We start from the raw sequence: 12,333 nt of genomic DNA, 5'->3' as shown, positions 1-12,333 counted from the left end.
ATTTTGCATTAATGATTTGGAAATTTAAGAAAATGAGAAAGAGAAAGATTATTAAAATTCCCTGATGCAGAAAAGAACATTTCAAATGATCTGTCACTAATGTGTTTAGTCGTTAAACGAATTTCATCTGTCGTTATACGAATCGTAATTTATTTATCAAAGAGAACAGATGTCTTCTGTCGTAAAACGCAAGATTCCTATAGTGAAACGAAAAAAAACACCCCGTTTGCCGTTAAACGGATCATTCTTTTCGTATAGCAAATTTTAAAATTCATTAAAATCAACCATATTTCTATGAACCAGGGCAGAGCATTCTCATACATTTTCCGTACAAAAATGTAGTATATTTTTTCTTAAGTGGTTTTTTAGTTTTGGTATAAAACCTAATGCAATCATTTTAAAACTTTTATCAAATGAAAGAGTATCTTATGTTATGTTATAAGCACAAAACTTATAATGATTGCATTAGGATAATAATTCCTAAGACCTTTATGAAAAAGACGTAAAATTTGCAATTTTTTGAATTTTTCTGAAAAATTTTCTATCTGTAACACCAGTAAAATTTTAAATTCAATAAAAAATATATTCTCTGTATATGTGGCTACTATTTCGTGTTATATTTATTTTTGTGGGATCTAAAGCTTAAAAATTATAAAGAATTTAAGAAAAATATAGTATTTGTGAATTAAAATGCTCCATCCGTTAGTTAATCATCCTAGCTATGAACTGGAAATGTACAAGGACTGTAAAAAAAAACTCTTATTTTTGTAAGATTGATTTTTCTTGACTCAACTGGATTCTAATAGCCTTGCTAATCGTTTAGTAAAACTCATATATATTTCGATTCTTCTCAAATTCATATCAATTAATCATTAGACATATCTTTAATTTTTGAAAAATTTTATTCTTTCGTTTAACGGATCCTTCTTAGCAATTGATTTTTGTATTAACCTGAATATTCCAGCGAGCATAGTTAACTAAAAAAAACGGCAGCGTTTTAAGCATATTTTTGCTGAAAACCCTGTCTTTTTTAGCTAACTGTGCTCACTGGAACGTTTAGCGTTCAACGAATTTCCTAGCCGCTTAACGGATCCATATTCCTTCTCAAAAAAATCATCGTTAGGGGAGACTGGGGCAAAAAGTCACAAAACGGATATTTTGTTTTTTTTTTACAAGCTACCCGAGCACCTCCAAAATTTCTAATTAGCACAGTTTTATAGAAAATTTACCGCTCCACAACTCTGTGAAAGTGATTTTATTCTTTTTTTTCTAAGGAAATATATTTATCGAGCCGTTTTCTAAAAGGTAATTTTGTGATCATTCTCAAAAATGCTGGGGTAAATAGTATCAGGCATAAGATCCTATCACATTTTGATTCGCTTTATTACGGGATTCCGTAAATTTAAGTAAAATACCTAGTTTACATATTTTCATAGGAAATTTATTCTTCTACACCTTTGTAAAACACCGTTTTCTCTATCTGGGCGAGAAAAGCGCATTTTAAGCTATATTACAAAAACAAACAAAAGACTGCAAATCGTTTGACCAATGCAAACAAAAGGCGGCGACACTTAGCATTGACGTTTCTTTTTACCGTGGGACATCAGAAATTGTTTCAGTTTTTGTTACTTTTTGCTCCATAGCTTTTGTTACTTTTTACCCCAAGTGGTCGTTTTTAATAAAAGGATTTCTGGAGAAAAGAATCTTTGTAAAATTCTAAAATAGATAGCGGATTCGTATTCAAAGAATATCCAGATAATTTGGGAAATATTCACCAGTGCATCAAATTTAATATAAAAAGCTAATAATTGATATCTTCTGCACGGAAAATATTTTTAAAAATAGGACTAAAAATTTCGATATTTTTTATTTTCTAAATTCCTTGTTCAAATTCTAACAAACTTACGACATTGAAGAAGACCTATGGAGGCTATCTATGGAAAAAAATTTAAGCCGCTATCTTATTTATCTTGGAAGATATTGAATTTTAATATTTTCGATTTGTGACTTTTTGCCCCAGTCTCCCCTACCAGTAACATCATCTTACTTCTCTTACTTATTAGAAGAGGGATAAAACAAGCATCTGCTATCATTTATTTAAAAGATCTAGTGTTTCGTTAAACTAACATAGGGGAAGTGCTTATAATTTTGGACAGTCTGCATATAAGCATCGATATCCTAAGTTTGAAGTGCCATATTTTCAATACTAATTGACTTTTCTTGTTACTCTCTTTTCAGAAGGATTGTTTAGAAACTTGGCAAGCTATTTATCATCTCATTTTTACTAAAATTAGTTTTAATACGTTTAAAAATGAATTGATATGTAGAGGTGAATTTGACTCTTATTTTGGACAACTTGGTTATTAATTTTTACAACTTGTCTGTAAATTTGGACAGATAATCCGCCTCAACAGGATGCCCATTGTTCTTCATTTTATGAACAAATCTTACCAAGTCCTCTTCCTGGTCATGTAAGGGAAACGTGGAATGTCACAAGACGCCCAGAAACTTTCCATATCATTCATTAAAGTGAGTTGACTTCGGTACTCCAAGTACGTGCGGATTCGCTCATTCCCTGCCCTTTCCGGGAGCCTTTGAAGGCATTTCTCACTGCATCTCTTTCGTAGAGTTGATGCTCCTTCATTTCTCCAGGCATTTGTCCAACCTAGTCATCACAAAAGCTAAAACTTCACGAAATTTCGTGAGAAAAACACCTGTCCAAAATAAGAATCATCACCTCACTGGTGAATGTCTTAAAAAATTTCCCATTTTTCACACGAAAAATATAATTCACAAGGCAAATCTCACTTCAGGTCAAATGTACAAATCATCAGTAACGTGAATCAACACAATATTCAATGAATATTCAATAATATCACTCAAAAACAGCGAACAAACTTTGTTAGTACTTCACCAAAACTAAATAAGACTGAAGTAAGCCACGAAGTTCTGTCATATTTCTCGTAAGCAATTGCTCACACTGAATTTTCAACAAAGCAATTTCAACTCAAATCATATTCAAATTTTAACGTATTTAGTGTTAAAATATTCCAAAAAGAACAAATATTTAGATAGAATTCATTATTCATCAAATATTGGAATAAAAATCCATCATTTTAATCAATTTATTTTTAGTGTCCAATGTTATCCTCAAAGTGTCCAAAATAAGAAACTGGACAAAATTAGAAGCATTTCCCCTATTACTATTTGGCCGAAATCTTTTTTTCGTTAAACGAATCTTACTTTTGTGAAGGATGTTTTCTAAAAATAAATAAAAAATACCTTAACTTTAGGAAATATTTGCGAATATTGTTTAACTCTCTCGCATCTTTTGGTACTTTGACTAAATCTAAAAGATAATAAAGATATTCTGAGAAAAACTATTTTAATTTTAAATTGTTTAAAACCGATAATAATCCAATTCTTGTGGATAATTACAAACTATAAGGATGTCTAAATCAAGGATATTTTTAGTAAATTATTAACTCCTGAGCTGAAATTGCTAAGATATTTTGATCAAAAAATCGTGAAACCCACGAGTTAAGAGATTTTGATCGTTGTTAAATTAATCTCAATTATAATTGGGTGTATCTCTACTATCATTGAAGTGATTTTTATTTTTTAATGCTGTCTTCTATCCTGTTTTATAATGCATATTTCAAGACAATGAACACGCATTTCTAACGTTAACCTAAATTCGTTTGCCGTTAAACGGAATCGTAAGTTGTTTAAAGGATTATACGGATTTTTTAAACAAATTTAACTGTTATTAAACATAAGGTATAATATCGATTATCGGCCATTCACTGTACTGCGTTGTCGATTAACGACATGATTGCTTAACGAATTTCTCACATTTTTTTTTAATAAATCTCAATAATAGTTTAGCATTATACCGTTTCTTATAAAAAGAAAAATAAATGTGATTGGAATAACCGTTATTCCTGAGTCGTTGTTGATAAACGAGCTTGTCGTTTAACGGATCTGGAATATCAGAAAATCCAACTCTACAAAGCGATTTAAACAGATTTTAACTATCGTTTAACGCTAAAATCGACCATTTTAGTTGTTTAATTTAAAATGTTTAAAAATGCACAACATTTTGGTAATTGTGTAAATGTGTAAAATTTTAACACTATAATAGTGTGAAATCGGATAAATTAATTATTTAATTGCGATCTGTGTAAAATTTCTCACTGTTATAATCATAAAAATTTTTCAACAATGTTTCGTGATTTAAAACAAGTTCTAAAAATTACCACTATTAAAGTATGATTACAGTTTTTCACATTATTATAGTGTGAAAAAATACACAACTTTATAGTATGTTTTGTCACATGATCAAAAATTAACACTATTATATAATAGTTTGATCATAATTTTTCACACTATTGTAGTGTGCAGCCTTGTGTATTTCAACCAGAGTTGTTGAATTTTTAAACAAAAGTTGTTGAATTTTGAAACAAAAGTTGTTGAATTTTTAAACACAAGTTGTTTAAAACTTGTTGAATTTCCAATTAAGACTTATACTTCAGTCGAGATGATTTTCATTGGGCAAAAGTCATATAGAATATCAAATATTTATATGCATAATAAGTATATCGTGAAGATCCGAGCATCAAATATAATCATTTCACATTAGGGGGGATCCCGAGTACAGGAAAAACCAATAAAAAATGTCTAAAAAGGAAAAAAAATCAAAATTTTCGAAATGAAAAGAAAATTCAACAATAAACAGAATTCAACAATTTTTGAGTTTACACATAAAAATTCAACAATTTTTGAGTTTACACATAAAAATTCAACAATTTTTAAATTAAACATCTTGAAATCAACAACTTTAAATTAAACACTTTTATCAAATCAAGCTATAAAAAAATGCACTCATGAAAGCTCTTTACAAAAGCTAATGTGCCTGAAGTCATCTCCCGATAGCTTCTGATGAGAAAACGACTTCCCGAGTAAACATTTTCCCACCATCGATAAACTCTAAGAAAAAAACCGGAAACCCCCATGAAAGAAAAGGAGACGCAGACACAGAAAAAGCCCGATTTGTAACAGCATGTCCCAGAACTTGAAAGCACTGCAATCGAAATTTGTTTGGCCTTGGGGTGTTTTCACCGCTTCACCTTGAATTTTCTTTCCACCGCCCCCACAAACGCGAGGCCGCCAGAGTGCACTTCCGTGGCACCTTCTCTCACACCCTCCCGCCAGAGTTCATTTTTTCATATATACCCGGCTTGATTTATGTTCTAAGGGATGTGTCTTTTTTCGGCAGGTGACCTCCCCATTTATTTTTTGGCGCCACCATAGGGTTTGGGTGAAAATTGAAAATGAATTTCGGGTGTGACTGAAAGTTTTTTTGGGTCTTTCGTGAGTTTTTAGAAGGTTTTGCATTTTTCAAAAGTCAGAGTGACGGGAAAATTGGAAGGAAACACGTTATAGCCAATTAGAAGGACGGGGAAGTTTATATAGAAAGCCAACTAAAGTGTAGGTGGACAGGAAAAGTGTCACGGAAACGACATCTCAACATGATTTCCGGACACATGCTGGGGCAGTTTTTCACACAAACAGAAGCTCATTACCAATTATGGGATTAAAGCAAGAATAAGGCAGAAAAAGCCATGCAAGAGACTTACCATCTTTCAGCGGAACAGATTCAATGACTTGGTGAATGAGGGGTGTTTCATTGAGTTTCAGTGCCATGATGAGAGCCCCTGAGAATTCCTCCTTGGCCAGTAAATCTCTCGTGGCTTTCGGTGTGACTTCCTGGGACAGTTGGTAGGGATCGAAGACAATTCCCTTGTCCAGGGAATACACCATCAATCCCTCAGTACAAGCGGCTGCCCAGGAGAGTCCAGTGGGAGAAAATCTCACACAAGAGACCCGAAATTCCGGCTTATAGTGCCTTGTAGACATGTCACCCCGCTGAACTCCTGCCAATTTCACCGCTACACTGCCGCCCTCGAGAGGCTCACGGCGCTCCACGAGGGCCAAGTTACAGAATTCCGTGACTTTCCGGCGATTCAGGAAGTCCTGTGGTGGAAAATTTCATTGAAGAAAACCACTCTCTTACCTTCATTTTTCACATCCGACACACTCACACTCAATCCATCGAGGCTCTGATTCTGTGTCACCTCGAACTTCCGCAGCAGCATGCCCTCTTTCACGTGATAGATGCAGATGTACTTGGACTTTCCCGCCGCCAGGATACAATCCCCGTCAGCTGAATACGATATTGTTGTGAAGCATCTAAAAGGTGAGAATTTGCTTATACACTTATCTTGAATATTGGTGGTAAACAAGCTTTTTAGAGCCAAAAGCTCCAAAGCCTCGAACACTAAAAGGCCGTCGAGCTAAAATTCTGAATGGTCGAAATCCTGGTCAACCCAAAATTGGTTGATCAATTTTTAATTTTTTCTTTGTGAGGAGTATTTCGCTTGTCCGAGGCATTTACAATTTAGGATTTAATTTTTATTTCTATTACCATTACGCCCTAGATAGATACACTTACAGCTTCAGCCGAAAAACGGCTTAACGTAATTATAATCAAAATAATGATCAGTTTAGGAAAAAGCGCGCTACCTTCGGACGATTTATGCTTCGAACAATTCATTTTTTTTTCAATGTGTTATAAATTAATTTGGCCCATTATAATATTATATTTTAATAGATAGTCCAATGCCTCTAATTTTCAGAAAAAAACTATAAGGTGAAATCCATAAAGAACATAGTGAAAATATGGAATTGTCCGAAACTTAAGTCGTCCGAAGGTAGCGCGTTCTCCCCTACATTTCTATCAGTTCCTGACTTATCTGTCTCCCAGCTTAAGCCGAGATACGTCATAGTTTGTGACAAACTAATGGGAATTTAGACAAATCATAATCTTGATTATAATTATGTTGAGCCGTCTCACGGCTTAAGATGAAAGTGTTTCTTGGGGATTACATATAGGGTAAGTGTGCCAAATTTTGGCATATTTGCATGCAAGCGCCAAAGTCTCAAGTTTGAAATGTAATATTTTTAATACAAATTGAATTTATTTGTTACTTTTTTGTAAGGAGTGTTTCTTGGAACCTTGTAGACAGTCTATCATCTTCATTTTTTCGCAATTAATTCTTAATACATTCTAAAATGAATAAAAATGTTGACATAACATTGGTGGCCTATTTCGGCCACTTTCATTTTCATAGTTCCTTGGCCTTCCGGAATTCTTCGAATATCTTTTTCAGATCATCTTGTTTGTCTAGTTGACATTTTTTGTTATTTTTTGCATTGTATTATTTCTAGAGTATGCAAAAACTAAAAATTAATTGAAATTCGAGGAACAAAAAATGTGGCCGAAATTGCAAGCTGGCCGGAATTAGGCACACTTACCCTATACCATTCGGGATTTCGGCTTTTAGAGATTTTGACCCATTCGGAATTTTTGCTTTCAGGATTTCATCCAAGACCACTTAAGCGCAAATTAAAGGCAAATGTTATCTCTTAATCTTTTCAGAATGTTTGGAGTTTATTTGTTGGCTGACAAAGGCATAATCTCGCTTTTTCAATTTGTTTTAAGACTTTATTGTAGTTAGAATACCTAGGAGAACTGTACCAAATTTCGGTCAGTTTGCAATTTAGGCTACTTCTTTTGTTCCTCAAATTTCCATAAATTTTTAGGTTTTGCACACTCTAGAGAGATTAGGGTAATTTACCAAATTTCGGAATAATTGCATTCAAACAACAAAGACTTAAGGAGAGAGTGTCAATTATGAAGTCAAAAGTTGCCTATATTTTTTCTATTGTTTAAGTCGATAGATAAACTTTTTTAGAATATACTATAAAACTATCAGAAGCCAATTCGAAGTATTTCCGAAAATAAAGAGACGGAAGAAAATAAGCGCCGAGCAGATTTGCAAGCGTTTGGGCGAACATCGAGCGGCAGATTCCCCGCAACACTGGGACTGTTGCGACGAGGCGCTCTATTAGACTACTCATTAGTCCGCCATTTTGTGATATTTTTTCTCGAAAAAAATTTAAGAACTTTAAATATGTATAAACATATACCAAAAATTGAGGGAAGCTTGATTGTTTCCTTCTCCTCTCAAAAAAATCGCGAAAAAACCGCTAATTGGCCTCCTAATTGACACTAAAGTACCTACTAGGGGAAAGTGCCCAGCTTTTAAAATACATTGCGGAGTCAGATTTATTCAGAAACATAGGAAAAATTTAGACATTACGAAGCTTGGGATCGTACGAATCATGGGCACTTTCCTCTAATATTTTTAATAAAATAAATATTTTTGATAAAAAAATCTTTTTTGTTACTTCTTTTTAAGGAATGTTGGTTGGAATTTTGTAGAGTTTATCGATTTTATTTTCTCTAAAATAATTCTTAAAACATTTCAAATATATAAACATAATAATAATAATATAGACATAGCTTTACGTAATATTTCGGCAACCTTGATACTCATAGTCATAGTTCTTTGCCCGTCCGGAATTCTTCAAAAGACTTATCATCTCGTTCAGCAAAGTAATATTTTTTTTGTTTTTTTTTTTGCATTGTATAATCTCTCTAGAAGAGTATGCAAAAACTAAAAATTCTACGAACGAGACGATGTGAAAGAGATTTTAGAACAATTTCGGAAGGGCAAGGGACTATGAGAATCAAGGTAACCGATATATTACCCAAAGCTATGTCTATGTTTTTATTCATTTTAAAATGTATTAAAAATGATTTTAGAGGAAACAAAGACGATGAACTTTCTACAAGGTTCTAAGCAACAGTCATTAAAAAGAAGTAACATAAAAATTCAATTTGTATTAAAAATATTATAATATTTCAAACTTAAGACTTTGGGGCTTGCATGCAACCATGCCGAAATTTGGTACAGTAGTTGCCCTATCTAATAGCAATTTTAATCCTAGAAATTTGAAAGGCATAAATTCAAACTTAGGTCTTTTGCAGACTTACAACTTAAGCCTAGAGACGACTTAGTGGAAAATAATGAAAATGTAGTTTAATGGTAATGTCCTGTGATAAACCTAAAAAAACTTATGAAAGCTGCGATATTCTTCAGGCTAACTCGATTTGCAACTTAGACTTTGTGTAAATTCATTTGTGAGCTGAATTTTAGGGATTGAAATTTCCGCTAAAGAAACTAATTTAGGCGGTCTGAATGGATCCAATAGATCAAATACCATAGTATTTACTTAACTCTTTAAGGACGAGAGGGTCAAAAATTAGGGGTCAAGTCATAATTTCCGACTTTTTAGGGCAAAACATAACTTTAGACAACCGTATGTAAAACAAATTTTTTGGGTCACCGGTGATCCAATCACATCTTCACGGTTAACCTTTTAATATCCCATTACCTCTCAGGGGTAGTATCACAAAAATCACATTTACTGGGATAATAAAGCTTTATTTATTTTGAGCTCATTTTGACCTGGTTTCATTTTTTTCAATTTTTGATATGTTTTAGAGGTTACCTAGGGGACATTTCGTCCATATACGCAAATACCGGTGAATCATTCCTAATAAAGGTTTCTTTTTTAAGATCAAACATTAAAAAGACCCTAGAGAACGTATTTGTAAACCGAATGGGATCATATTTAGACTCGTTTGAAAGGTCTTGGAATTTCTGATATAACTGAACCCTTCCAATTGGCTGTGAACCTATGAGTAATTTTTGTACGAAAATCAATTTCGTTACTCCTAAAGTATTTTAGGCGATCTTTGATTGGTTTATACATTGGTTCAAATCTGTTATGAATCAGTAAATGGTAAATGATGCAAAAGTACTTAAAAGGAATGGCATTTAAGTCACGAGTTTGGGTAGGTATTTTGCAAAGCATGGAACGCTTTGCCCCCGTTTAATTATTTTTATTTTCAATTTACTTTTTTTTATTAATTCATTGCTATTATCTATAATTTAATAAATGTTTACTAAATTTTTTTTAATTATATGTGAATATTTTTATTATAAAAATTAAAAAAAAAAAAACTATTTTTAATTTTTATCTAAAGATATTTCAGACTTTTCATTGAAATTAAAGCAGCTTGTAGTTTTCAAAATAAATAAATAAATAAATAAAAATATTTACTAATAGAAATATTTTACTCACTTTCCCTGGAGATTTTTCTTGGCTGTAACAATGTCCAGTTCACTGACTCCGCTTCCCAAATCATTCCGCCCCTCAATTAACGCCACCTGTTGGGCGGCCTTTGCATGAAACACTGAAATATTCCCATTGAGAGTTGCAGCTGCAACTTCCTCCCCAGCCGGATGAAATGCCACAGCAACAACATCCGACATGAGATCAATATTTTCATGATCTTCAGACGCCTCCAGGCAATTCCAAACCTTGAGAGATTTGTCCCAAGATCCAGAAACGAGCGTCGAAGAGGTGGGAATTGGAGAGAAAGCTAGAGACATCACAGGAGCTTCATGTCCACTCAGGACTTCCAGGAGTTTTCCCAGCTTCACTGACCACAAGTAGATCTCGAAGACATCCTGACTTCCTGCTGCTACGAGTTCTCCCGAAGAGTCCAGGGCAACACTGGCAAATTGTGTTGGCTGTGGAGTTGTGAATGTGCGAAAGTTCCGATGGCGCATCATATCGAAAGCTCTTACAGTTCCATCCAGGGATGCACTGATGAGGAATTTTTTGTTCCTGCTAAATTCCACAGCTGTTACAGGAGCGGAATGTTCGCTGAAGGTGACAAAGCAGAAGCCTGTGTGGAGATTCCAGAGTTTGACCTTTCCATCATCACCTCCCGTAGCCACAAATTGACCATCCGGAGAGTAGGTTAAACAGGTCATGTCACTCGAGTGTCCCTGCTGTTTCATCACATAATTCTCACTTTGCCACTCCCACACCAGCAGCTGACCAACACCAGCCACTCCCAGGGCTATCCAATCGCCTGATCCATTGAAAGTGACTGTGTCAATTTGATAATCTGAGATATTCAGGGAATGGATCAAGTTTACTTCCGGGAGTTCATGCAGGAAGAAAGCACCATTGGAAAAGGCAGTCACTAGAATCCGGGACTTCCTGTGATAGGCCGAAGCTGTGAGGGTAGCATGTCTGTCCTCTTTCCTGACCTCATCAGCCAAGTAGAACCTCATGATTCTCTTGTACTGTAGTTTCTTTTCTTCCACATCTGAACTCTTCGGAATCACCTTTCCCAATTTATCCCTCTCCTCTTCACTCTCCCCTTTATCCATGAGGCTTCCTTGAGCTGAAGCTTCCTTCTCCTTCTCATAATCTACTTCCTCATCAAACTCATCATCTTCCTCTGATCTCTGTTTCTTCTCAACCGGTTCCTCTGTATCATCTTTCAATGGACCCAATTCTCCCAACCCCAGATTCGCCTCCCAAATGCACAACTGCCCATTCCGACTGACAGAATTCAAATGCAAGCTATTCTCTTCGAAAAAACATCCGGAAATCGGATCTGTGTGTCCCCCTAGAACTTTTGTCCGGAAATACATCAGTTTCTCTATCGAATAAATTCTTGTACAATTGTCTTTTGATCCCACAGCCACTACCCTTGAATCTGACGACCAATCCACACACGTCAAATTATCATGAGCCCCCGTAAAGAATATCTTCAGCGCAAATGAACCATATTCCCCTGTTAATTGCCCAGGAGTCTTATAAATGAATACAGTATTTCTCACACAAACTGCAAAGAACCTCCCATCGGGACTGAATTTCAGGCTAGACACTTTGCTGGGAAATCTATGAGTGCAGACCACTGTGTAGGACACAGTGCTGATCATCTGAGCTTCCCCAATGTCATTTACAGCGATCAAAATTGCTCCATTTGGAGAAATATCGAGAGCTCGATAATTGTACCGACTCTCCAAAGACAAGGATTTTACCTTGTTGCTGGACAAATTGACAAAACAAGTTTTAGCTTCCGGAAGAAAAGAAAAGCGAGCAAAAACTTACTTCTTTAGGTCGTAGATTGTTATCCGATTCCCCACAGGGCTTATCACCGAATTCCCATCAGGAGTGAACTGGAGATTTCCCTTCCGGTACACGGTGCCGAGGAGATTCTGGAACTAGAGGTCAAATGCAAGAAAATGCAGAGAATGAGTCCCGGAGACAAAATGTGGGGTTAAATTTAAGGCGCATTGAATTATCTATCCAAATATTCAATTACCTTGTAAGCGAACTTCATAATTGTAATGAATTCACCTTCACTGATCTTTATTTAACACTTTTATTCAATAATTATTGCAGAAAATAAGATAAAATACTATCAGAAAAGCATTTTGCTAACAAATTGTGAGAAAAACAAATGCATACGCACGAGGGTTTGTTTTCTATGTT

The 12,333-nt window shown here is 34.7% G+C and overlaps 1 protein-coding gene across 5 annotated transcripts in view; it reads right to left on the bottom strand.

Moving 5' to 3' along the window:
• LOC129798206 (periodic tryptophan protein 2 homolog) overlaps nt 1-12,333 on the bottom strand; it is a 44,694-nt gene extending 32,361 nt beyond the window's left edge. For 4 of the 5 annotated variants that reach the window (XM_055841240.1, XM_055841247.1, XM_055841255.1 and 1 more), the window contains exons 1-5: nt 12,164-12,327; nt 11,950-12,062; nt 10,117-11,886; nt 6,105-6,252; nt 5,640-6,036 (exon numbers count right to left, since the gene is read on the bottom strand). In XM_055841240.1, coding sequence (XP_055697215.1) covers nt 5,640-6,036; nt 6,105-6,252; nt 10,117-11,886; nt 11,950-12,062; nt 12,164-12,181 — 2,446 coding nt within the window. In that variant the 5' untranslated portion in view covers nt 12,182-12,327. Of the gene's footprint in view, nt 1-5,639; nt 6,037-6,104; nt 6,253-10,116; nt 11,887-11,949; nt 12,063-12,163 lie in introns of all 5 variants that reach the window. The other variant, XM_055841232.1, reaches the window with a different exon arrangement.

Source organism: Phlebotomus papatasi, chromosome 1, assembly GCF_024763615.1.
Source record: "Phlebotomus papatasi isolate M1 chromosome 1, Ppap_2.1, whole genome shotgun sequence".
NCBI classification, from domain to species: domain Eukaryota; kingdom Metazoa; phylum Arthropoda; class Insecta; order Diptera; family Psychodidae; genus Phlebotomus; species Phlebotomus papatasi.
This window is presented reverse-complemented; position numbering and strand designations above follow the sequence as displayed.